This window comes from Styela clava, chromosome 1 (genome assembly GCF_964204865.1).
Source record: "Styela clava chromosome 1, kaStyClav1.hap1.2, whole genome shotgun sequence".
Classification (NCBI taxonomy): domain Eukaryota; kingdom Metazoa; phylum Chordata; class Ascidiacea; order Stolidobranchia; family Styelidae; genus Styela; species Styela clava.
The window spans coordinates 3,074,429-3,101,855 of NC_135250.1; the positions used below are offsets into that span (position 1 = coordinate 3,074,429).

Consider the following 27,427-nt stretch of genomic DNA (forward strand, 5'->3'; position numbering starts at 1 on the left):
TGACAACTTCCCATGTCAAAATCCTAAACGATTGACAGCAACGTTTCGACTTCTAACATACATGAACTTAAACATTTTATTATCACATCTGCACAAACTTTTTATACAATATATTTCACTTACTCACTCTGAATAAGACTCTATATAAGCAGTCACTGAGTTTAAGGACAGCCCCTATAAGAAGCTACTACTACTTGTAATTTCGCTGGTTTGGTAATATGTAGCCAATATTTTACACCCTTGGTGATGTTGTGGGTATGGGGTTTAGTAGTGCCCAAGTTCATGAGCCTTCTATGTGCCAAAATCGATTGAAGACCAACACTCTTACCATTAAGCCATAACCTCCAATATTTATGTGCATAGTAATATTTGTGTTAAGTGATTGTCTATTCTTCGGTTTCAACCTTGGATCCTTAACCCGCAGGCCGCAATACATTCCTGAAATAGACTCTAAGAGAAGTGATTATCAATTTTAGCCTCATCATTCTTTTGAGCTTTCTGACCTTGATTACTCCCAGTGTTCTTTAAAGAAAACCTTGATTACCCCTCCTATAGTTGTTTAAGTTGTTGCACGCATTCATGCCAAAAGACCATTTTATTGAAAGCAAGTCCATTTTAATATTTTTCAAATATTTTCCTATTTGTGGATTCCTATTCCCAGGTGCTTTTTCTGCTTATATTGGCCTAAGTATTTAGATAAAGTGCTTGTTTTCTAAAGAGTTAAATGTAGTTCTCGGTATTTGTTTGGTTTAGCAGTTTTGTTGGTTCTTTGATATGAGAGGAATTTGTAATTTTGCAATACTTTGTTGATTTGCTGCGTAACCCCTCAGTTTATTTCATTATAATTAGTAGGGGGTGCAGAGGTGTGTTGCTTTGTGTTATTGACAACCTGCATCACCTTTGTGACAAGAGACAAAAAAACTAATTGAACTTAACTTTATAATTGGGGTGGTATTTGTTCAATGTATACACTGCAGAACTAATCACATCTGACAAACAATCCTTATTTGCCACCTTTCTAAGGTCGCACAATAACACTTCGCATGTTTGTTTGAACAAAATCACTTGCAATTTTTTTTTCTTGCTAATTGCCCTTTTGACCCTTCGTATGAGATTGATTCCTACATGAGGAATTGGCCAATGGCAAACCGCTGGTTCACTTATTATAGTACACTCACATTGTATAATAAACAGATTCCACCAGTAGATGAACATATTCACTACATAGCTTGGGCTTGTCATACTCTAAATAAATTCCTATCTGGTTTGGGGAGTTAATTCATACCATATGCTCTGAACAAGGCCTTGTCAAGTAGCCACTGATATCTAATGATTTGTAAGGAGCTACTATTTCTGGGAAGACTAGAATCTTTTTTGTTAGGCGTTGGATCATTCTAATGTAACGTTTCCCAACCGGAAAGGAGTTTTGTTGATTTCTGTGGTGTAGGCGTATTATTTTGTCTTTGGTGTAGTTTTCCCAACAATATTTAGTATTATTGTAAATTGTATTGGTAGTAACATTATAAACTATTTCAATATAAAAAAAGCCAGAATGTGTTAAAACCCGCATAAAAGAACTTCTTGAAAATTACCTAAAATGCTGAAAGCAAAACCTATCAAAAAAGGTTGGGAACCACTGGTCTGATGCTTTAACCACTATATCAGACTGCAAAACTCACACAAACAGAATCTAAATTACGCAAATTATTTGTTGGTTTTTATTTATTCACATGATATGCAAACTGTGCCCCACCTGCCTTACCAGGGACATTCCCACTTGCATTACCTCAATATTTCTTACATTTTTAATTAAGAGAAAAAGGCATTTAGGTATATGGAAGCATTTTGTCCATTCTAAATATCATATTTTTTTTTCTGTTGCTGGTGTATAGGTTGGATTTGATCTGTTGCGATGGCAGTATAGGAGTACTCAACTCAAACTAATAAGCAGTTGCATAATAATTTTGGACACAGATTTACTTTTTCCCGCTATTAGACTAGGGGGCCAGTCTAGGAGAAAGTCACTTAAAAGAGTTTCACCTTTTTCAATTTTTTTCTTTTGTCCAATTCATGAGAACATTTTATGAGATGGTAACAAAGACCTGCATTCACAAATTTGAACTTCGCTCTCTTGTTTTTGACATGATACTTGTAAAGTACTTGATAATCTTTAAAGAAATTGAGGGGCAACTTGATCAAATCAGGCTTTACACTTATCTCTTTCAGTAATGATGAAGTAATTAAAATAAGATTTTTCTATTCAACTTGTGGAGAGAAAAGGTCCTTAATCAAAAGGCAATGCATGGCTTCTCGTCTTATTGCCAGTACATTTTGAGTTCCAGGGTTTGGAAAAAGTTATTTGTTTCGGATGCACGGAATGAACTATGGTGGAATAAACTATGAACATCTAGTTGATGTGAATCCACTGACAGAGCAAAGAGTCCAACAATCTTTCTGCGCTTGCTTATCACCAAGGGATTCAAACTGCAAACCTGCGAGGGGTATTCAGATTTGTGATTGTAAATGTGTTCTAATCCTTACCACAATGCACTTACTGTAGACTTAATATTAAAAGGTGGAAATACTGAGTACTGTAACTATACTATTGGGTACTCCCGAAATATGTGAACCAAGATGGCGGACACTGGAACATAGTATGTGGAACAGTATGGTGGCCCATCGTTGTCACGCGTAAAATTGAAAATAAAAATAAAAAATAAAATAAAAAACCGAAAATAAGAAAATAGTTGTAAAAAAACATAAAAATAATTAAAAAAAAAATGAAAAAAAAAAAATAAATTAAAAAAAAAAAATAGATAAAAACGAAAAAAAAACAAACAAAAAAAAAAAATTCAAAAAAAAGAAAATAAAAAGGTTGACAACGATGGTCCGCCTCGTGGCCCATCGTTGTCACGCGTTTTTATTTTTAGAAAATTTGCTTCTGCTTGGGACCAACGTTGTCAGGCATAATCCTACGCGCACAAATGTGTTGAAACACTCTCTGCGCCTGCCCCATACCGTACAGCCGTAACGTATCGATCCAGACAAATGATAAATCGCCCGTGCTCAACCATTTATTTCAATCCATACCTCGATCCTAGTAGAATATAGTGAGTCGAGGTATGGATTGAAATTAGGTTATTGGGTATAGATTAATTAATAACATTGTCAAAAAGTAAAAAACCTAATACAACACATTTTTATTACATTCTTCTTCAAAAGTAGATAAATTTAATTAATTTGAATTAAACATTTGATATAATCATATACAGACCTAGATCTAAATGTTTTAAAATGAGGGAGCATTTAAGAGTTTCCTAATTGTGGACCAAAAACCTATTGATTTTTGATGAATTATGTCAGGGGTCAGCATTGATTAAGACAATTAATTCTCCGAGACACTGGTGGGCTAATGTTGATGTTTGTCGTCAAATAAAATTTTGTTTCGTTGTTAGTCATATAATCATATCAAATTTAGAAGTGTAACAAAGAATTGTCTTGTACTTATATAATTGATTTATAAGTAACAGCATTCAGTTCGCCTGAATAGAATACGGGTGCGCATTGTCTCCCGACTTTAAGTTTATTTAACTCCATTTGAGTAGGGTCACACACAGCGTCTTTTAATATTTTCAACTTGAAAGGAAGGTTAATAAGGGTTATTAAGAGATTTATCATATACTTTCCTCGTAAACTCAAGCAAGAAGAATTTAGTATCGCCAGTTCTATAAATAGCAACGGTTTGAAAATACTAAATCATAGCTTAAAAAAGCTGGTGTAAAACACCTGTAACCTGTAACCCCAGATAAGAAATAACAGTCGATAATTTCCTTATTGTGACTTTGCATTGGTTCAACAATTCAGCGTATATTTTTACTCAATTAAGCATAGCAAAAATGTTAATTGACATTTTTTTTATTTATATATTTAGTATCCTTAAGTTTTAACTCGACATACACTATGTCAAATATACCCATGTACGGATTTGTTTCAGACGGAAACTATTATGGAAATAAAGCTCATGTGAGCTGCCTTATTTACATACATACCTTTATCGTGAAATTGACTTTGATCGCCTTACTGTTACTGTTTTACTTACATTATTGTTTATTTGTCTTTGCTGTATCTGTGTACCCCCGGCCCCTCCCCCTCAATTGCTATAAAATATGTGTTGTCCATTGGTGAACGAGAGTTTTGTAAAAATATTTATATTATAATCATAATGTTTAATATAAAGTCAATTTTAAAATGAAAGAAATTAAAATTATCTGTATAAAAAAGGCAAAGCATAAATCTAACGTTCTTTTTTTTCCATAGACGAAAGCAATTTTTCACCCTGAAGGTGATTACAAAAAAGATGCTTATGAAGAATTTAAGGAGCGAATGATGAAAGAAATACGTGTGAGTGTGACATATATTTCTACTGAGAGTTAAGACAAATAACCTTAATGCTTCTCAATTGTACAACCTAATCCTAGATTTTTTTATTCTTATGAAACATATCAAGGTCGAAATCGGAATCGTAAATTCCCACTCAATGACTTCTGCGATTGAACGTTCGGTTAAAAGAGCTGAAATGTTCAGAGTTTAATATTCAATCCATGACAACTACGTGAATGTTTTTCTATATTAATTTAATTGTGTTGACCGTGGTACCTCCGGACAAAATAAAACCATCACTGATCTACCACAGGCAATCTGCGGCATTTATTTTAGTGCAATGAAAATACATGTAACATATATTAGTATGTCAAATCCATATCCATCGCCATAAAATCCACGCGGAACGGCTATCGAAAAAGTCGTCGTGATTTATAAATGTCTTGGTTTAATAATTTAATTGTGTTCAATTTAACCTGCGGTAGTATCGACAAAACTAAACGCCCACCGTTGTTATATAGCATCAAAATCCGGGAAAAAGTCTGGTCAGGCCCCGTCGATAGTTTCAAAATGAATTACAAAAGTACTCAGTGGGTACAATTGACAGTCTCATAATGTGGGATTTTGCGATTTACAATGTCTACCAAAGCGCTCTTCATCTATCGCTGGCCTCCTGAAACACAACGCGGTGTTTTTCCCTATATTTTCGTTGTTTTATATTGCCGCTTTTCATATATAAAATTTGGGTTTCGAATTCACTAAGTCATTTATCCTAAGCATCTCGTCGCCGATGATGATATTCGATCTCGTTTTTCTCACTGGAGTCACAGTTCGTTGCAAAAGCAAAAAACAATTATTATCTTTCGCGTGGTACAAGACATATGTCGTCAGAAATTCATTAATTAGGGGGAATAAACACAGAGATAAAAAAGGATTACGGCCTGAATAAAACGTCAAGCTGGCGAAAACGGCCGACGATTGCAGCAAAATGCAATCGCACGCTTGGCAACGTTTTTATTTTTATACCCCCCCCCCCTCATCTTCGGCTGACTGCGCCTTTGCCCGAAACCACAAGTACAACAACTAATTAACAAGATCTCTTGTTTTTTAAGGAGGAATTGAGAACCGAGATGAAAGCGATGCAGATGAAACATGAGGTATGGTATATATTTATACATACTGTATATGAAAAACATTTTCAATGCTGTTTTTCAAGACCGGTCAGAATTGATAATAATATAGATGTGACATTTGGATTTACTTAATCGATGTTAAGCGCGAAAACTTTTAATTACCGTCTCGCATCCTGTCTAGCTGATGTATCGGGTAAGTGTGTCAGCTAGACAGCTAGAGGTGTGTCAGCTTGAAGTTTATTTCCAAGTCGTTCAGCTGTTCTGAACAAAATGATTTCGTTGTAAATAAGTTTTGAATTTCTCATTTTTCAGGAAGAACTCCGAAAGGAGATGCAAAAGCTCATCGATGAAAACGTGTACTTACGGCAAATACTTAAGGACAGTGGAGAGGAAAAGAAAGTGAGTACCCGAATTCCAGTAATCTATAAAATATTTTTTAGATTTTGTGTCATCCTTTTGTTCTTAATTGAAAAACGCAGGTTGAAACATTGAAAAGAATATATGGTGTAATAATAGGTTTTCTATTCTCACCTGGTCAAAATATCAATAAAGAAATATGAGATTTATAAACACATAAATTGACTCATTACCATTATAAACATAAGCCGTTAGAGAAAATAATTCAACAATAATTAATTATTGCTTGAGCGGACCTGTGCAAAACCGATAAAGATAATTTGGGCTTTCAATTCATGTGTATATGAGCAATCACTATAGCATCAGAAACAAGTGAGCTATGCTCTAATATATGGACACGTAAAGCATTCTGCAAAATTTCGAAAATCATACCACAGTCCACCCTCAACCATAAAAAACTTTCTACTTTTGCTAAGCACTAGATCCACTGGCAAACACCGAGCACGGAATCAGCTGATGTGCGTCCGCAGAACGTTCGGTGACGTCATAGAAAACAAAAAACGAATCCCACAGAGCTAACAGAAATATTTGAAATAAATAAAGATAATGGCTTTCTAGAAAAAAATTCCATCGTTAACCACTGAAAATTTTGAAGAAATTGGTCCAGTAATCCAAGAGAAAGCGACTTTTTAAGTTTTACTAGATGTCCAAAAATACCGCAAAACCATCGTTATGTCCACTAACGTTACCAATAAAAGCAAACAAACCCGAGCACTGCATTTGGAACAGGGTACAACGACTTGAACTAATCAGTAAAATCTGGGTTTATGAAAACTTACTTGGCATGGTAACGTATCCAATGGCATTATTGGACACGTAAGTGGACCTAGTGTCGTTTTAATATTATGTTGTTGTTGTTCTTATTGGACACGTTTAGTGGCCATAACGATCGTTTCAAAATATTGTTGTTATTGTTATTTTCTTTCGTCATTATCATTAAAAAATCGCTTTTTTCTTCGAATACTAGACCAATTGCTTTGGAATTTTCAGTGGTTCAAGATTGATTTTTTTGCCAGAAGGCTATTACTTTCATTTATTCCTAAATTTTCTATGAATCTTATGAGATCTAATATTTCATCCAAAATTGCGCTGTATTAATTTTTAATTATGGAAACACGGTTTTTAATCCGCCAATCGTGACGGCTGACTGTGAAAATTCTTGCGACTGAAAACCCGGAACTTTTTGAGGGTACGGTACCGGTAACGTCAAAGGTAAACCCTGCTTCGCTCTAGTCCACGTGTCCATATATTTGAGCGTTGCTCTCTTGTTCTTGTTGTTCTTTGTCACATAAAAAACGCTGTTCTCTTTGATTTCTGGGCCAATTGCTTTGAAATTTTCAGTGCTCAATAATTAAATGTTTCGCTAGAAGGCTATTACTTTTATTTATTTCAAATTTTCCAGTAAGCTGCATGGGAACTGTTTTTTTGCGTGTAATGACGTCATCAAAATTTGCTACGTGCAATATATATGTGAGCATAGCTCTCTTGTTCCGATTCAGAATATAATATTGATATTATTTCATTTTCATAGAACTGGTGGAAAGTTCTTGCTCTCGCCCTCGGTTTTGGAATCGTCGGAGTGGCGACAGGCGGTAGCATCCAAATGTTGACGGCTGGATCTATTGCCTTAACTGGTAATGTCGCAGTTGGTGCTGCAATAGGTGGCACCGTAGGTGCTACTATCGGAGGAGTTGGTGGTTACGCACATGAGAATAAACGCCTTCGCAGTATGAAGAAATCCAAATAGTTTTGTCGTTTTTGGTAACGATGTTATTCAATTCTTGTTTCAATTCGAATCATCGATGTACATATCACTAAGTAAAACCCAAATTTGGCTACTATCCAGATATCTTGACTGTATATATCTATGATGAACACTGTTTAATTAAAAAAAATATTTGATTTAGCAACCTAATTTATCATTGCAATAAAAAAATTGTGTACAATTCATGAACTTTGTTTATTTCTATTTACTGTACGTGCCCTTTCGTCCCCGGGTAGGGTGATTTTGGATGATGGGTTAAAAAATTTTGATTTTAGAATGTCGTGTCAAGTGAGTGCAAAAATTAACAAAGAGTAGAAATTGGTTTTCAGTTAACTTGGGAGTTGTTTAAAAATGATAATGTCAATTTTTAGGATTATTGACTTTATATAGCTCGGTGTAGTGACTTCTATGGTGGCCCATCGTCGTCACGCGTAAAATTTAAAAAAAATAAATAAAAAAAAACCAAAATAAAAGTAAAATAAAAAAATAGTTCGTCGGGCCACGAGGCGGCCCATCGTTGTCAACCTTTTTTTTTTTTTTTTTTTTTTTGCTTTTTTTCATTTCGTTTCTATTTAATTTTCGTTTTTATTTTCAATTTTTTTTTTTCATTTCATTTGTATTTTTTTTCATATTTTTTATGTTTTTTTACAACTATTTTTTTATTTTACTTTTATTTGGGTTTTTTTTTTTACTTTTTATTTTTTTTTTCAAATTTACGCGTGACAACGATGGGCCACCATAGACTTCTCTGATCACAAAGTCGCTCAGGAAAATTAGGGTTATGAATTTGAGTTTCATTGACTTTGTAAGTTGTTTGAGAAAGATAATATAAGAATATTTATGGGATACTTCGACAAATTTGGGAATCACGGTAGACAGATATTTCGCGAATGTTTTGCCGAGCAGACTATTTCGGACCACAAGGTGGCGTAAGACGGTAGCGAAGTTTGAGTTGGGAATACAGACTTTTCGCTCCACGTTCGTTACATACTTTTTCTGTTCGCTAGATGGCATAGGACGGTTGTGTAGTTTTAGTAAGCAATTTGTTCCACAGTCGCCACGTAATTCGTTTAAAAATATGTGTGAATTCATGGACATTCGGGTATAGTCAAGACTAGGTTTGCACCGGTGCCTCAATTCACGGGTACCACGTATACATTACACACTCTCTGGAACTGAAAACGGTATTATGACGTATAAGTATAAGTATAAGTTTATTTCGACTTCAAAATCAGCAAAACAATAAAATGAATGGTAAAAATAAATAAATAAAAACTGATTATGAAATCAGGAGAGCGAACAAAACCTTAGATAAGGTTTAAAACGTACAGAATGTGTATAAGATGGAAGGTTTTGCCAAGAAGATGTGGTACGTGTTCACTCACCTAAAATAATTGAAATATTTCACACACGCACCCACACACACAACCATATAGAAGTTATTAAGTAAAGGGAACATGAAAAATTACATACTGGTAGTTAATAAAAAATAAATAAATAAAAAGACGTCACGTTTCTATCACCATAACAACTTAATATAGCTTCTAGTTTCTGAATTTGTTTTAAAATTCAAGCGTACGAATCTTGCCTAGAACTGCACTTCTGTATTTATTTAGGGAAAAACCATTTAAGTGGTAATTTTCTAGAAAGCTAATATGACGTCAAAACAAATTTTCTAAATGTTAAAATTAACATCAAAATTCACATGACGTTAACGTTTTTTAATTCAGGTTCAACGAGATTCTGCGTATTCTGCGAGAAGTATATATATGTTGTTGAAGTTCTCCATGTCGCGAAAAGCGTCATTGACGATTACCGACAAACAATTTTTTTCATGTTTTTGAGAAACGTGCAACATTACGGCTCTATCAGTTTGTTAAATATATTTGAACAGTGACAGCAAAACAAAATGTACAAACTCTTTATTTTCAAATTACAGTCGATACCCCCAACGTGCCGAAGTACAAATACAGTACATTCCATGGCTGCAAAAGCAACATTGGAGCATGGGTGATTCGTGAACTTGATATGATCGTATGCATAGTTTGGCTACAAAAACAACAACCCACAAATGTCTCTCGCATGACTTCCATATTCATTGTCGACCTCGAACCTATTTACAGGAGGATACAACTATGATAAAACTGTTTTGACACGTATTAATGATGATATATATGCGATATATAAAACAAGAAATATTTTATCAGATCTTGACCATTTTAAAACAGTCACAATTGTAGTTGAATATAATTATAAGAACTGCTTTGTTTGAATGAATTGAAAACATTACGTTAGCGTAATAAATATTAACTAATTGGATTGAACCTTCAATTTAATTACTAATTAATGTTATTTAGGCAATAACATTCATTGAAAAATAATTGTCGAATTTCTTGATTTTCTACGTTCAATAATTCACAATAACATAGCCAACAATATATTTATTCATTGGGCACATAAAACTTGAAAAAAAAAACGAAAAATATGTCTGATGACAATACCAACACTCTATCCAGACGGCGGTGGAGCCAACTAGACAGAGAAAAATAGGTAATATAATCTTCCAATGCAGAACTTATGTGTGATTGCTGTATGACGTTCCAACATACCAATTGCATTGGTAATTGTGTGAGATCGCCGAGGCCGGGGAACAAACAAAACATCCAAGTAAGGTTTATAGCGTACAGATTGTAAATTAAGAAAGGATTTGTCAAAAGAAATAATAACTATTCAGATACCATGTTTACCCGAAAATAAAACCTAGACTGAATTAAAAAAATTATTTTAATATAAGCCGTACCTTGAAATAAGACCTAGTGGGAAATGAGAATTTTTTGACCTATTCGACAGCAAAAAATCTCTCCTACACGTTTTAAACGATTAATGATTTATTCAGCCATTATTTTAGTGTTATTTTTCAAAAGAAAATTAAAATAAGTCCTTGAAATTGTTCTGTCTCATTTTTGGGGAAAGGCGGTATTTAAAAAATATAACATTATTTCATGTCCACTAACAGGCGCAGACATGATCATAGTTATTTTATAGAATAGATAATAAAATTGATTTTTTTCATTTAGATTAATGTAAAATTGGTAAAAGATCGCCATTGTTCGAATACTAAAGTTAATTGGCATTATCAGAGCGAACGAAGGAGATGTGGCATTGAAAAAAATGAAAATTGTCAAATATACAAAAAATTGAGAATTCTTATAATATAATTGAACTAATAATGCAATATATGTATATTGTTATTACTGGTATTGATGAATGTTGTTTATTGCAATATTGTATAGCCTATTTCATGTTGTTTTCCTATTATAACGCAGCAGTACTAAACTGCTGTTATTTATTAGAGATGCATGTCGCACATCTGTGTCTTCAACCAGTAAGGTCTTGAACATGTATCCCGTCTCTATTTTACTGTTTATTTATTGTGCAGATATTGTTATATTTTTAGGCAAATAAACATCCATACATACATTGTTTTAGTTTATAAAAATTTAACGAGAGAAAGTTAGGATAAATTACTTGGTAAAAACGAAACCAGTGCTATGCAACATTTCAAACTTGTTTTGTATTTTTTGTTAGTGTTAAGATTGTTTGTGAAAATAAACCTCTCTTTAGGATAGAACAGGGTTCACATATTTATTTTGGGGGAGAGGAAAGCCGATGAGACGGCTTGACCATATGGCGAACCACGGCTTCTCGTCCGGTTAACATTCCATGTAGGGTATGGGATTAGTTAGTTATTTGTGTTCGGATGCATGGACTTCTCTTTGTTTTTGACGGCTTCAGTAGGTTTTTGCACTATTTAATAAGTTTTTTGTATATTTTTGATTGGGATTTTGATAGGTTATCGTGGCGGCGTCACTGGCGGCGGAGTAATGCCTCCAGTGCTGTCGGTTTCGCCAGACATTTATATTGCTACCAGTTAAAATATCAGCATGAGGTTGTGCATGCATTGCCTAACTAGGAGAGATTTAGTGTAATCACGGTAGAAGTTTACTGATTTCCAAATAGATATTTGATAAATGTAATTTTATTTATGCTAATTATGTGTGTAGCGCTAATTATATATTCTTAATACCCCATTTAAATTGTAGGATAGGATAGGATAGGATTTACATATTTATCCCGGGGGAGAGGAAAGCCGATAAGACGGCTTATCCATATGGCGAACCACGGCCTCTCGTCCGGTTACCATTCCAAGTCGGGTATGGGATTAGTTTTACTGTATTATTTGTTTTCGGAAGCATGGACTTGGTGGTGGAGGAAGCCGTAACCGACCAGCGGTTACGTGAACCACCCAACGACGGCGAGGAGTCCAGCAATCCTCTCGCACATAACCATCCCTGCATGGGATTCGAACCTGCGAACCCACGCAGAGTAATTAGAGGTGCGGTGGCGAGCGTATTCCTAACGCTTAGCCCGTTGAGCCACACCGCCGCGCGGTGTGTAGGATTATCTTTCTCTGTAATTATGGGTACAATTCAATTTTTCACTGACCGAAAAAATACTGTAATCAATAAATCAGAGTGGGCGAACAATGAAATCGTATTCAGCAGTGCCAGTTTGTGGCAAGATTCATATATTTGTTTTCATCATGCAAGAATCAGGTAAAGGCAAAAAAATGTATAATAAAAATATATAATCAGAAAATATTTGACTAATTGCAATTGACGAGGGGTCTCAGTTAGGGATGTAAGTTTCAGAATTTCGAATCGAAACGTTTCGAATCAACATCAATTCGAATCGATTCGAAGCAATTTAAGAAAAGTGGGCTTGATTCTATTTAAAAAAAATTCAATAGATAAGGCAATTGCACGACACAACGGCGCCGCCTTTATAACGACCAAAAGCCTTTATTATCCTTACGTTCACAGCTTTCCAAAGCCGTGACACTCACAGAGTAGTTATATTTCATATTGGTGGCAGCTTTCGAGGGACGAATGGTTTTGCTCAATTTTGTTCGACTACGGTACCTAAAATGTTACAAAGTTTCACAAATATTTTAAATGTTTCTTCAAATTATCTACATAACATTATTATAATAAAACATCATCGCTTTATACCTTTTCAAAAACATGTCTGCGATGCTTCCCCTCGTTGTCATTTCTCCTTTTAAAATCATGGCGCATACGGTACCAACTAGCTTTTACCATTTGGATAAATTTTGAAGATCACTTTTAGAAAAAACAATCGTTATACACCCATTATTATTCGCAAACATATTTGTATGTAAGTAAATATGTAATTGAGTATACCTTTATGTAACAAAAAATTAATCTCAGCTGTAATATATTTGGTAGTTGACCTTCATGCAGTGTGTTTTTTTAGTAACTTTCTTAATTCATTATTATTATTTTATTAAAATTTATACCATATTATTTTCAAATTTGAAGAAATTCAACGATAATATGATGATATACTAAATAGAATCAGATTCGGAAATATTCGAATCGGAACATTATGATGCGAAATTCAATTCGAAAAAAAAATATTTGAAACTTACATCCCTAGTCTCAGTGAAAGATTTTATGATTCATCCATTCAATAACAGAGTATTTACACCTGTAGTTCTCAAATTTAGGATAATATATACTAGTGAAAACATTATTTCTAATTCATCAAACATTACAAATTCAAAGACTTTAATATTGAATCATTTTCTCTCAGATATTTCTCAGAGGCTTCTGTGTCCTTCAAAGTTTTTGTTCATAACATACTGGTATATGGTATTTCCTGCAATGGGTTTTCGCATTCCAGAACATTTTCAAGGTCTGACCTACGTACGAGTATGCTTCAATAAGAAGAAAACAAAAACGAAAGTAACGCAGAGGTTGGTAATAGTGAAATCTTTAAAGTAATGTTGATGTATATCTAAAGATATATAAAGCTGAAATAGGAAGGTACGGCCAAAACCGAATAATCCACTTTACTATACCTGATATGACTGATAAAGAAGAAGCCCAGGTGCCCTATATTATTAAGCTTTCTTATTGCATTTCTTTTTAATCGAGATAGAAATATAATTCTGATCTTATCCTACTCTGAATTCATTCTAAATTACTGTAATCTTTTGTTGTAAATTGGTTCATGTTTAACAGAAAACATAGAGAATTCAAAACTATGAAATTGAATTTAGAAATTCACAAAAGTTAATTTCATAAATTAAATGAAAGCCTTTAGTGTTGGGAAAGGGCTTGGTCTGGCCAAATTCACCAAAGACCTGAAGTGACTCAAGTCATCTGAATGGAATTACTCGGACTTGTCATTAAGTAACTACCAGTGAGACTTAACTGAGTGATTTACTTGACCTGACTTGACTTTTTGGTTTTCAAGTTTGAGTCAACCACTGGTGGTTAGTTGATGAGAGTTTGAGTCACTTCATTTGTATCAAGGGTCAGATCAAATTACAGCTCGCGGGACGGATCCGGCCCACTGAAGTGTATCATCCTACTGATAAAATTACGACTATAGTTTTTATGAATATAAATTTCTGTTGTAAATATATATAAACTATTTTTTATTCGTAGTTTTTAATATTGAGTTTGAAGTAAGGAAGTCTATTATCTGCAACTAGCCCACTAAGAAAGTAATTGTCCATCCCTGATTTAGATGATTTGAGCCATTGATAAATGGTGATTCAAGATGAGTCAATGACTTGAGCCTCCCTCCCCTACACTGGTTTGCCATGTAGCAGGCCATCTTATCAACTTTCCTCACTCTCTCAATAAATGTACAAAAATAGCTTGTTTCGAATATCTGCATTGGTTGTGTATATATAAGACAAGTTTTTCTTCCAATTTGTGAAGTCGGGAGCAAATTTAAATGAAGTCTTATACAAGGCATTGCACTTCTTATTTGATGCTGTACGTTTAGACTAAATTTCAGCAAATGTACAAAAATAATTATTTCAAGGCGTTCAGCAATAACTAAGCATAGGTTATTGGTTCAGACTCATAACAAGTTTCCTAACCTCGTAACATGCTTCTTCTGTTGCTAAATAATAACATGTTTCTTCTCTTTTTTTCATCGGAAGATTCGTAGCTGATGTTGACGTTTGACAAATCCTGATGTCTGTCTGTATCATTCTGTGCGTTCGCCACAATGATCATCGATGTCCATATCATTGCATAAGTCAAGACTCGAGGTATGATTTCATTTTTCATGTTTTATGTTTTTTAAAAGTAAAAATTTGAGTTGAACAAAAAGGTCTCGATTAAACAATGAATCAAGAGCTCAAAATAAAGCTTCTCAACCTCCGATGATAGAATAGTTAAGCCCAGTTGCAACCTACATATATGTGATTTCTCACATAAAGCTTTGTGTTGAGTAAATATGAAAATCTGAAGTTGAACAAAAGATCCCTGTCAAAATCATAAATCAAACTTGCCATCCATATGACAATTTGAAGCTTGGATTGGGTATTTTATATTTAAAAATTGATTGTGCATTTTAAAATATTTTCTTACTAGAACACTAGATGTCTCAAAACTATATTTACCTGCTGTGACTATTCTGAGTGACGGCTTTCATATGGATTTGAACAAAAATATTCATTTATATGACAATTTTTTTGTGTATTCAAATACAATAATCTCACTGTATAGTATAGGTCCCATATTTTGTGTGCCGGATCATCAGAGTTTCTAGTCGAGACAATCACTGAGTAAAATCTCACTGGCGGGTTGTTAATAAATTCAAGTCATTACAATAAAATGCCTTGAGTTATATAATTACTTCATTCCATCAGCGTTCTTCTCCCCACGCTAAACATTCTATTCTCTTTTGAGTCATAAATCATTCAGTTGCAAACATTCTCACGGCAACTCTTCCTATGTTTTTGCTCTTCTGGCCTTTTCAACTTTATTTCAAAATTATTTCAAAAGGGGGGTGAGGGGGGTCAACAACCCCCAAAACCACCCCCTGGCTATGCCCCTGTGGCCATGCATAAAATACAGCTATAAGTACAAGCCCTTTCCAGCTATATGCACTGGGTGAATCTGTATTGTAGTTTCTAATGATTGTACAATCCATACTTAGATAAGCATGACTCCCTATATTTGTGAATGAGTAATGTTTTGCTGTTTTGTGATTAATCTATTCCCAAGTTCTCAAGACACAATGGTTTTGAAATAATCCTATTACTATTTCATAGAGGAACCTGAATGGTGCATTTTCATAGCCTATGGTAAAAATTTCTAAATATAGTCTAACTCTAGCATGTTTGACTTTAACCTTTTTGCAACACAACTACAACACCCATGACTTTCAACATGTAATGCTTTATTATATATTAAAGTATTTTTCACAACTTTTTTATTTTATAAGCAGTCACCAAGAGTAGCATTATAGTGACAATTTATTTGAACTTACTTGGTTTTCTCTCCCAATAATTCATTAGTTGACGCAGCTATTCTTCTTACAGTATTAATTCATTCACGTCAGAAGTCCTAAGGCAATCATATTATTGTTTTTTTCAATAATTTCTGTTTTGTAGATCTCCCTTCCCAGAGTTTTTTTTTGCTCATATTGGTCTAAGTTATTTTTTAAAGTGCTTGTACTGAAGAGAGTTTAAATGTAGCTTTTGCCACTCTCCATTTTTTTCAGAGCCTTGTTAGATCCTTGAGCAATATTATGTATTGAAATATTTTTGTGAAATTTGGGTCAGGTGAAAACCTTTCCCTAATTCAATATAAATCTTATGCGAGAGGATTCATGATTTTGCAATACTAAGGTTGAGTAACTTCACAGTTTATTTCATCATAATTTAGAGGGGATGGAGCAAAGATGTGTGGGTTTATCACCAACATCAGGCGACTCCTCAGTGACTAAAAAGCGATAATTGACGGTGATTTGTATGATTGGCCTAGATTTCAAATTTGATATGTATCTATGTATCTAATATATACTTAATAGAAAGAACTCTTTGAAAGTGAAAATGAATCCCTGTTCTAAGAGGAGTGATGATTTTAGATCGATTTTAATGCTTGTTTTTAAAAATACAATTTTTTAGATTTCTTTCCACAGGAGTTGATTAATTGACTATGCTGACCCAAGTTATCGGATAAAATGCTTGTTCTCATAGGAGCAAAATATTGCATTTACTACTGGTACTCCTTTGATTTTTCGCAGCTTTGCCCTGAGCACCTTGCTTATTTATGATAAATAGATTTAAAACAAAAAAAGCTTCCCACTTTGTTGATATGAAAGGATTTCATAATTTCGTAATACAGTTACGTGACTGTACAGTTTATTTCCTCATAATTTAGAAGGGGCGGGGCAAAGGTGTGTGGGTTTATCACCAACATCGAGCATCACTTTTGTGACTAAAAATCACTAATTGACATTGATTTTTATGATTGGCCTAAATTTTGAATTTGATATGAAAAGCATGCCAATCGATATGAGGAAATTGCTTTGAGTGACGTATTATGCACCAATTATGAAAACTGTACGTGATTTTGCACCTACTCAAATGTTGTGTAATCGATGTCTCAACTGAACTGAATCACATTTTCAAACTGTTCGAATGTGGTGTTTTAATCTCCGGGCTGTTTTTGTGTCTGGTATTTAAATGTAAAGTCAAGCAGATTGTGGCAACAATACTATATATGTGCGCATGTAGGGGCCCTGTTTAATCAAATGAAGATTATTTTGATTTTGATGGTTTCCTCACAATCGTGCCATTTCTGTGTGTATCATTGAACAAAAACTATATAGGGGTGTTCAAACTAGAATACAGTTTTATACTCATTTTGAAAACAGATTTACCTATTCCCGTTACCGATTGACCAGTCTAGGAAAAAGTTGCTTCGAAGAGTTTCACTGTCACATTATTATTTTTATTTCCGAATTTTTGGTATTATGGTTTTTTTTTCTGTTGCAGATACGATACATTAGAAAGTACTTGATTGAAAAATGAGGTCAAGTCTAATTTTATGAAATTAGGCTTTGCACATTCTATTTTATTATGTAGTTTTGTACCTAAACTAGGATTTTCATATTTATCTGAGCGAGGGAGAGGAAATATCTTATTGCCAGTTACTGTTGGGTTGCAAGGCTTGGGAGTAGTCAACCAGGTATCTGTTTCGCATGCATGGACTTCATGGTGGAATAAGCTATAAACATCCTGTGGTTATGTGAACCAACTTACACAGAGCCCAGTAATCTTCTTGTACTTGATTACTATTATTAGAGATTTAAACTGTGAACCTGCTCAGGGTAATCAGTGACAAATGTGTTCTTAATCCTTACCACAATGTACTAACTGTAGACTTAACAAGAAACGTTGCAAGGATCTATGTCTGTAAATTTTTATCTGACTCTAGTCAGACTAGAGAAATGCATTTATGCTGGTGTGCAGCAAGACTCTTAAATGAAAGGGTAAATTTTTATAGTTCTGCCATCTAATTCATATATATATATATATATGGCATATAGATGGGTTTCATGTCATGATGTTTCGTGGTAAAATGATTTAATGAAATGTTAGTTCTCACACCTGTCTCGCACATTTATTCTGACTTGTCCCACACCTGTTTCATGCCATAATGAGGCATGTAAATGTGATGTAGTTTGGGCTCAAATACGATTTGCTTATTTACATGAAATAGGTATGATAATAATGTCGAACATTTTAAATTATCTGTGCAGTAATGACCTATTAATGTAAACTCAACCATTGACTATGGCTGCTGTGTCCCACGCTGCATTTGTAACCAGTGATGATGATAAAGATGAAGTTACCGCTCCTGTGAGTTGTCAAGATTGTGACATTTCTTTTGCCTTTAGCCAGGGGCAGTGGTGTATGTAGGGATGGGCCTTGTTTAAAAACGAGCGCAAAGACGACGAAAAGAATTAATCATAAAAAGTTTCAATAAAATAATTTCAAATTGGGAGTGAGTACAACTTGTAATAATAACGTACAAGTATCTCAATTCAATACTAGTCATTATAAATTGTCAAATAACTATCAAGGGGGCGCATTTTTAGACTTTGCCATGAGCGCAATTTTACGTAAATACGCCATTGGCCAGGGGCAAGGGCTGGGGGGATGGTTTGAAATCACATTGGCTCCAGCTCCTGAGTCACTGTGTATTCGAACTGTTGCTCCAGCCGCGGCACTTCATTTTTTTTTACCTCAGAGCTATTTCCTGGCTCTATACCCATTGGGATTTGGAAGTTTGACCATTAACATGAAATATCTGCCCTAAATGCAGTTTCGTGAAAGCGAGACTCAAAAGTATGATATTGGGGTTTCAAATTTCAAAATTAAAGTTTAACATATATAAATTCAATTTGACATATAAAATAGCATTATAAATTTAAATTTGTAAAAAATTAATGAGCTGAAAAGGATAGAATTTATTATGTATGAAGTATAAAAAATTATAAATAATTAAAAATAATTAGATGGTTCGGAGCTGGAGCCACTAAAGTTTCTGGTAGCACCAGATCCATCTAACATGGTAAGATTTGTTCCAACTCTACCAGAATGATCATGGCTCCATGACTCCAACTCCAGCCCTGCCTTTAGCAATCTTTAGCTTCACTTCACGCTAGTTCATTTGAAATTATAACGAAATGCTATTTGATGGATTGGGCATAAATAAACTGATGGCAATGCTCAGTATAGTTTCTTAGTTCCTAGATATGACATTAGAAGCTGGTTCTAATGCAATACCGATGCAATAACTAAAAAGTTGTTCATATAAGATTTATTTTCGAGAGTTGAAAAAAAAGAACTTATTATTATTATTAAATAATTGTGTGTGCTAAAAATACAAATCTCCCCTCCCCCAGATAATCTAATATAGGTAAATTGCCCCCACCTAAATAGTCGGGAAAATTATAGAAGTCTTCATAAAGCAGTCATTGCTAATTATGTTAAATACAATGACTTAGAAATATATATTGAAAACATATAGCCAGAGTAAATGAGAAAGCTTTTCTTGAGAACAATAATCTTATAAACCAGTTACCAGGTAATAAAATGAATATGCACTAGCAATCTAGTGTTAAATACCAACTACTCCTATACTCCTTGAGCAATGAAATATTTTTGTGATATTTGGGTCATTTGAAAACCTTTCCCCAATTCAATATAAATCTTATGCGAGAGGATTCATGATTTTGCAATACTAAGGTTGAGTAACTTCACAGTTTATTTCATCATAATTTAGAGGGGATGGAGCAAAGATGTGTGGGTTTATCACCAACATCAGGCGACTCCTCAGTGACTAAAAAGCGATAATTGACGGTGATTTGTATGATTGGCCTAGATTTCAAATTTGATATGTATCTATGTATCTAATATATACTTAATAGAAAGAACTCTTTGAAAGTGAAAATGAATCCCTGTTCTAAGAGGAGTGATGATTTTAGATCGATTTTAATGCTTGTTTTTAAAAATACAATTTTTTAGATTTCTTTCCACAGGAGTTGATTAATTGACTATGCTGACCCAAGTTATCGGATAAAATGCTTGTTCTCATAGGAGCAAAATATTGCATTTACTACTGGTACTCCTTTGATTTTTCGCAGCTTTGCCCTGAGCACCTTGCTTATTTATGATAAATAGATTTAAAACAAAAAAAGCTTCCCACTTTGTTGATATGAAAGGATTTCATAATTTCGTAATACAGTTACGTGACTGTACAGTTTATTTCCTCATAATTTAAAGGGGGCGGAGCAAAGGTGTGTGGGTTTATCACCAACATCGAGCGTCATATTTATGACTAAAAATCACTAATTGACATTGATTTTTATGATTGGCCTAAATTTTGAATTTGATATGAAAAGCATGCCAATCGATATGAGGAAATTGCTTTGAGTGACGTATTATGCACCAAGCCACCAATTATAAAAACTTTACGTGATTTTGCTCCTACTCAAATGTTGTGTAATCGATGTCTCAACTGAACTGTCCCACATACTTTACCTATTATTTCTAACATTTTTGAATATGAGAGAAAAGCATTCAGGTATATGAACAGACACTGGGTCATTTTAATATCACATTTTCAAACTGTTCGAATGTGGTGTTTTAATCTCCGGGCTGTTTTTGTGTCAGGTATTTAAATGTAAAGTCAAGCAGATTGTGGCAACAATACTATATATGTGCGCATGTAGGGGCCCTGTTTAATCAAATGAAGATTATTTGGATTTTGATGGTTTCCTCCTAATCGTGCCATTTCTGTGTGTACCATTGAACAAAAACTATATAGGGGTGTTCAAACTAGAATACAGTTTTAGACTCATTTTGAAAACAGATTTACCTATTCCCGTTACCGATTGACCAGTCTAGGAAAAAGTTGCTTCGAAGAGTTTCACTGTCACATTATTATTTTTATTTCCGAATTTTTGGTATTATGATTTTTTTTTCTGTTGCAGATACGATACATTAGGAAGTACTTGATTGAAAAATGAGGTCAAGTACAATTTTATGAAATTAGGCTTTGCACATTCTATTTTATTATCTAGTTTTGTACCTAAACTAGGATTTTCATATTTATCTGAGCGAGGGAGAGGAAATATCTTATTGCCAGTTACTGTTGGGTTGCAAGGCTTGGGAGTAGTCAACCAGGTATCTGTTTCGCATGCATGGACTTCATGGTGGAATAAGCTATAAACATCCAGTGGTTATGTGAACCAACTTACACAGAGCCCAGTAATCTTCTTGTACTTGATTACTATTATTAGAGATTTAAACTGTGAACCTGCTCAGGGTAATCAGTGACAAATGTGTTCTTAATCCTTACCACAATGTACTAACTGTAGACTTAACAAGAAACGTTGCAAGGATCTATGTCTGTAAATTTTTATCTGACTCTAGTCAGACTAGAGAAATGCATTTATGCTGGTGTGCAGCAAGACTCTTAAATGAAAGGGTAAATTTTTATAGTTCTGCCATCTAATTCATATATATATATATATGGCATATAGATGGGTTTCATGGCATGATGTTTCGTGGTAAAATGATTTAATGAAATGTTAGTTCTCACACCTGTCTCGCACATCTATTCTGACTTGTCCCACACCTGTTTAATGCCATAATGAGGCATGTAAATGTGATGTACCGTAGTTTGGGCTCAAATACGATTTGCTTATTTACATGAAATAGGTATGATAATAATGTCGAACATTTTAAATTATCTGTGCAGTAATGACCTATTAATGTAAACTCAACCATTGACTATGGCTGCTGTGTCCCACGCTGCATTTGTTACCAGTGATGATGATGAAGATAAAGTTACCGCTCCTGTGAGTTGTCAAGATTGTGACATTTCTTTTGCCTTTAGCCAGGGGCAGTGGTGTATGTAGGGATGGGCCTTGTTTAAAAACGAGCGCAAAGACGACGAAAAGAATTAATCATAAAAAGTTTCAATAAAATAATTTCAAATTGGGAGTGAGTACAACTTGTAATAATAACGTACAAGTATCTCAATTCAATACTAGTCATTATAAATTGTCAAATAACTATCAAGGGGGCGCATTTTTAGACTTTGCCATGAGCGCAATTTTACGTAAATACGCCATTGGCCAGGGGCAAGGGCTGGGGGGATGGTTTGAAACCACATTGGCTCCAGCTCCTGAGTCACTGTGTATTCGAACTGTTGCTCCAGCCGCGGCACTTCATTTTTTTTACCACAGAGCTATTTCCTGGCTCTGCCAGAATGATCATGGCTCCATGACTCCAACTCCAGCCCTGCCTTTAGCAATCTTTAGCTTCACTTCACGCTAGTTAATTTGAAATTATAACGAAATGCTATTTGATGGATTGGGCATAAATAAACTGATGGCAATGCTCAGTATAGTTTCTTAGTTCCTAGATATCACATTAGAAGCTGGTTCTAATGCAATACCGATGCAATAACTAAAAAGTTGTTCATATAAGATTTATTTTCGAGAGTTGAAAAAAAAGAACTTATTATTATTATTAAATAATTGTGTGTGCTAAAAATACAAATCTCCCCTCCCCCAGATAATCTAATATAGGTAAATTGCCCCCACCTAAATAGTCGGGAAAATTATAGAAGTCTTCATAAAGCAGTCATTGCTAATTATGTTAAATACAATGACTTAGAAATATATATTGAAAACATATAGCCAGAGTAAATGAGAAAGCTTTTCTTGAGAACAATAATCTTATAAACCAGTTATAAAATAAATATGAACTAGCAATCTAGTGTTAAATACCAACTATGTTTTAAAAAGAAAAACATTTCACTCTCTTTTTCGTCTAGGTGGTTAAAAGTAAGGGTGATTACTTGTTGAAAGGCAAACTTCAAGACATAATCGAACGAATTGCTGGGCTCGAAAATTCAGATGAGAAGAATAAAACAAGGATTGTTGCTCTTGAAGATGCAAATCAGGAAAAGGAGGTTGGTTATATCTGAACTGAATTTATGATCAGTACCATAAACTGAAAATTCATGGATAGTTCACATATAAAATATAAAATAAAAAGTGTTTGTTCTGGGTCCTGTCGCACTTGTATGTTATGCAATGGTAGGTTTTACAACTCCAGATTAATTTTTTCTCTTTTTATTTACTGTGACCTGGGAAACGGTGAGGCTAGTTCTATCACATTTTTAGAAAAAAAAATTTTGTCATGCAAAACTGTAAATAAAATAGTATAGTATATTTGAAAGAAAAGGCATTTCACGTGTTAATGAAATTTCAAGACTAAAATACTGATATAGTAAATTCAGACTCTAAGCATGCACTGCAGGTAATAGGATATAGGTAGTTTACTGCAAGTTTTTTCTTCTTGTTTACTTCCTACTTCGGATCCGTAGGTGTCAGTTGGCACGAGGGTACTTGAACGAAATAGTATTATAAAGATAAATAAGAATAGTATAATCTCTTTCCATAAAATAACAAAAATATTTGTAAGCTTTCCTTAGATCAGTGGTTCCCAACCTTTCTAACCTGGCGGACCGGTGAAATTAAATTAAATGTACTCGCGGACCGGCAATAAATTGAAATGATCGGAACATGATAAAATAAAAATATAAAGCGTAATACAATGCAATGTCGGGCACTCAATATGCATCTAGACAAAATAGGCACACTCAAAAACAGCTCACACGAAGAAAAACTATCAAATAATGTGCCGACCAAAAATATTTGCGTAATGAAAATGCAGTGCTGGGTACCCATTATGCGTAAGAAAGCCACACATAAAACATCTCACATAAAAAACATGTACATGCCAAATCATGTACAAACGCAATTAACTCTAGTGAAAATTTTGCTGCTGTTTAGTTTCCAATATAGGATTGCAAACGATGCCTCAAGGAAGTTTCTGCAACACGTAGCCCTGCACCCCAGCGGCGTGCAGTCAATTTCCTTGCTTCGCTTTAATTAAAGCTAGTGATGAAAATATTTTTATATATAAGTTATAAAAATATAAGTAACTCATTGAAAATACGGACAACAGTTTGATATCTCAATTACTTAGCGATGGGTATTCGTTATCAAGAGATATCCAAAATTGTGACAGTTATTCTTTTTTTAAATTTGGACTGTAAAGTAGAATCACAATTTGAATCAAGCTTTTTCATTGGATTTATCATATTAATCCCTCTGCAGTTGATACATGCTTTAAACAGGATGAATTTGCATTACAATGACAAAGTCGTCGGTAATTTGGCACCAGGCTCAAAATCCTACTTTGTCTGCTCAAGATACTGGAAAAGATCTCAGCGGCCCATGCTTTTTTGCGCTCCTCGTGACCACCTGCCATATTTTACTGGAGTATTATACTTTTCTTGACTGTTTTTTGGTTTGAACAAAGAAATATGCATAGCGTTTTATTTGGAGGGTCATATTAATCAGGAAAAGCATGCAGTACAGAAAAAGCACGCGTGCCAATTTTTAGGTTTCTGAATCTTGCGAGATGATGATAGAGCGCATTCACGATGAATCGTAGCGGAAAAAGCAGAAAGTGTGATTCCTTGGCACTAAGATGTCGCAATATGACGGCGGAAGAGAAATTGCGTAATAAATCAACCTCGTCTTCGGTAAAGAGATGGGAGCGCATTCGAGATGAAACAGCCGAAAAAGCGAAAAGTATGATACTCGGCGCCAAGATGTCGCAATATGACGGCGGAAGAGAAATTGCGTAATAAACCAACGCAACCTCGTCCTCGGTAAAGCGACAAAAAAGACCGGCAAAAAAGCTTCGCGGACCGGCATCGGTCCGCGGACCGGCAGTTGGGAACCAATGCGTTGAATCATAGTCAACTTTGTCACACAAAACAAGACAACTGCAGATAATATTTGTCAATTTAAGTTCAAAGAAAATTTCTAAAATGCTAGAGACGAGAGGACTTGGTCTGCATATACTCCGCTGTCTATATTTATTGATGTTAAAGTTTTCCAGGCTTGTCATTTGCATATTTTCGTTCTTGGTTTATTTTGTTTTTCTTTTGCATTTGATTAACAACCTTTTTAAGCTTCAATCTTTTACGTTGATAATGTAAATAATGTATCTCATATGTTGCATTTTCATTTTAAGGGAGAAATGCAACGTTTAACCATGGAGTTAAAAGAAGTTGTAGAAAGCAATAAGGATTTGAAGCAGAACCTGGAAAAAACATTAGCAGAATATGAAGATTTGAGGGAAAAATTTCAAAAGTTGGCGAGTGAGGCTGAAGAAATGAAGGTCTGTAGACCAGTATCTTTTTATCATGGTGCTTAGTATTTTTATAGTGTTTTGCATGAGGGCTAAGCTGTACAAGTATACACTGATGCGCATATAGCTAATTTATTTTAGAAGAACTAGAACCCTTCTAGTTTGGTAATGCGTACCCAATTATTCGCACCTTGGTTGAAGGTGAGCAAAGAATTTGGATAATGCCTGCATTTTTTTCTTAAATGATGATAAAATAACGATATATAGATAGCTATACTTACAACGAGTAAGCAACAACAAGTCTACTAACAATTGATTTTTTGACTATTTTCGCATCTTCTATGTTGTTTACTGCTAATAACTTTTATCATTGATGTTTTATTTATCAGTAACTTACGCCATGATAATACTAGATCTTTCATCTTTAATATCTCTTCCGTGTTGCATTGTTGCATTGTTGTTTGTATTTTTCTGTTCTGATAAAAAGTTCTTTTTCAGGTTGACCTCTCAAATTACAAAACAAGATGTGATGCTCTTGTTCAAGAAAACAAGAAATTGCAAGAAAAACTCGAAGAGAGTGGCGTGGAAAAAATAGTGAGTATTACTTATTACTATAACACTTTTTCATATCTCGTGACATCTTCCCAGACTTGAGTCCCAGATTTGAATTTTAGTTTTCATGACTCCTCTGTAGATTAACAAGTTTGTCTTTAACCCATAAAAAATGCAACCCTGCAACGATGCAATTTATGGACTAGAGCGGGACTCTAAATATAAACACGTAGAAACAACAAGATAAAGTGAAATTGAACTACTGGTACCAGTAGTCTATCAGTAAAGTTAGGGCTATGATATAAAGTCAATCTGAGGATCAAATAAACCTGGTTAGTTTACGAACATAGTTTACCATCTGGGCATTGAGATGGAATGATTAATTTTCTCAGCATTGGTGGAAAGTTGTGGCTCTCGGCTTAGTTGTGGGAATTATTGGATTGGCAATAGGCGGTGGCATTCCATTGGTAATTTCTGGATCTCTCGTACTCACTGGAGGAGTCGTGGCTGGCGCTTCTATAGGTGGCACCACCGGAGTTGCTATTGGAGGTGCTGGTGCTTACCTACATGAGATTAAAGCCTGTCCCAAAGAGGAGAGAACCGAATAATGTTGCTATATTTCTTAAATCATCTCTCAATGTGGCTACATCGAAAAGTGAATCTTATTATAATTCGATCCTGATTTCAAGTTTTGTTTTACTTCATTTTATTTTACAACTTTATGTAGCACTAAGGGAATTACTGATTCATAAGGGTTGGGCAATTTTTGACTATCTTGACTGTATATAATCATATTGAATATTGGATGAAAAAAATTGAATTATCAAACTTTAATTTAGTATTGCAATAAAGAATTATATACAATAAACGAATTCTATTTTATCACTTGTAAGTCGAAAAATTAAAAAGAGTACCTAGCGATTTTCAGTCGTCCTGGGGGTTGTTTAAAAATATTAATGATATGAATTGTTACTTTGTTCAGCTGGGTACATGGACTTTTCACATTGCAATGTCTCACTTCACGATTGGGGTTATGAATTTGGGTTTTGGTGACTTTGTGAGTTGTTTGTGAACAATATTATAGGGATATTCATAGGATATTTTAGGTGGACAGACTTTTCGCTTCACGGGAGTTTTGTTCAGCAGACTTTTTCAGGCCACGAGGTGGCGTGAGACTGTAGCGTAGTTTGAGTTGGGAATACAGACTTTTCGCTCCACGTTCGCGTAACCTACTTTTTCTGTTCGCTAGATGGCAGAGAACGGTTGTGCAGTTTGAGTTAGCTTTTTGTTTCACGTTCGCAACGTAATTCGTCTAAAAATACATGTGAATTTATGGACATTTGGGTAAAGTCAAGACTAGGTTTGCACCGGTGCCTCAAGTCCCTTGTACAGATATAGTAGAAATTACACTCCATGTTGAAACTCCACATTCACAGTCAAGTATTGACGCCCGGATTATTTTTCGTGTCTCTCTCTTTATTTTTAAATTTACTTCAATGTGTTGTTTGCTGTGTGGGGTAAATGGGCACGTGC

At 34.4% G+C, this 27,427-nt stretch overlaps 2 protein-coding genes across 2 annotated transcripts; both read left to right on the plus strand.

Moving 5' to 3' along the window:
- Window positions 1-3,906: 3,906 nt before the first annotated feature.
- LOC144424502 (uncharacterized) lies at window positions 3,907-7,880 on the plus strand. The gene is made up of 4 exons (XM_078113873.1): window positions 3,907-4,023; window positions 4,318-4,401; window positions 5,826-5,912; window positions 7,462-7,880. Exons 1-4 carry the CDS (start codon window positions 3,961-3,963, stop codon window positions 7,675-7,677), a joined length of 450 nt encoding a protein of 149 aa, XP_077969999.1. The 5' UTR covers window positions 3,907-3,960; the 3' UTR covers window positions 7,678-7,880.
- A 13,947-nt stretch (window positions 7,881-21,827) lies between these two features.
- Window positions 21,828-26,756, plus strand: LOC144427195 (uncharacterized). Its single transcript, XM_078116026.1, has 5 exons — window positions 21,828-21,963; window positions 22,947-23,084; window positions 25,226-25,372; window positions 25,841-25,936; window positions 26,287-26,756. Exons 1-5 carry the CDS (start codon window positions 21,898-21,900, stop codon window positions 26,500-26,502), a joined length of 663 nt encoding a protein of 220 aa, XP_077972152.1. The 5' UTR covers window positions 21,828-21,897; the 3' UTR covers window positions 26,503-26,756.
- The last annotated feature ends 671 nt before the right edge of the window (window positions 26,757-27,427 follow it).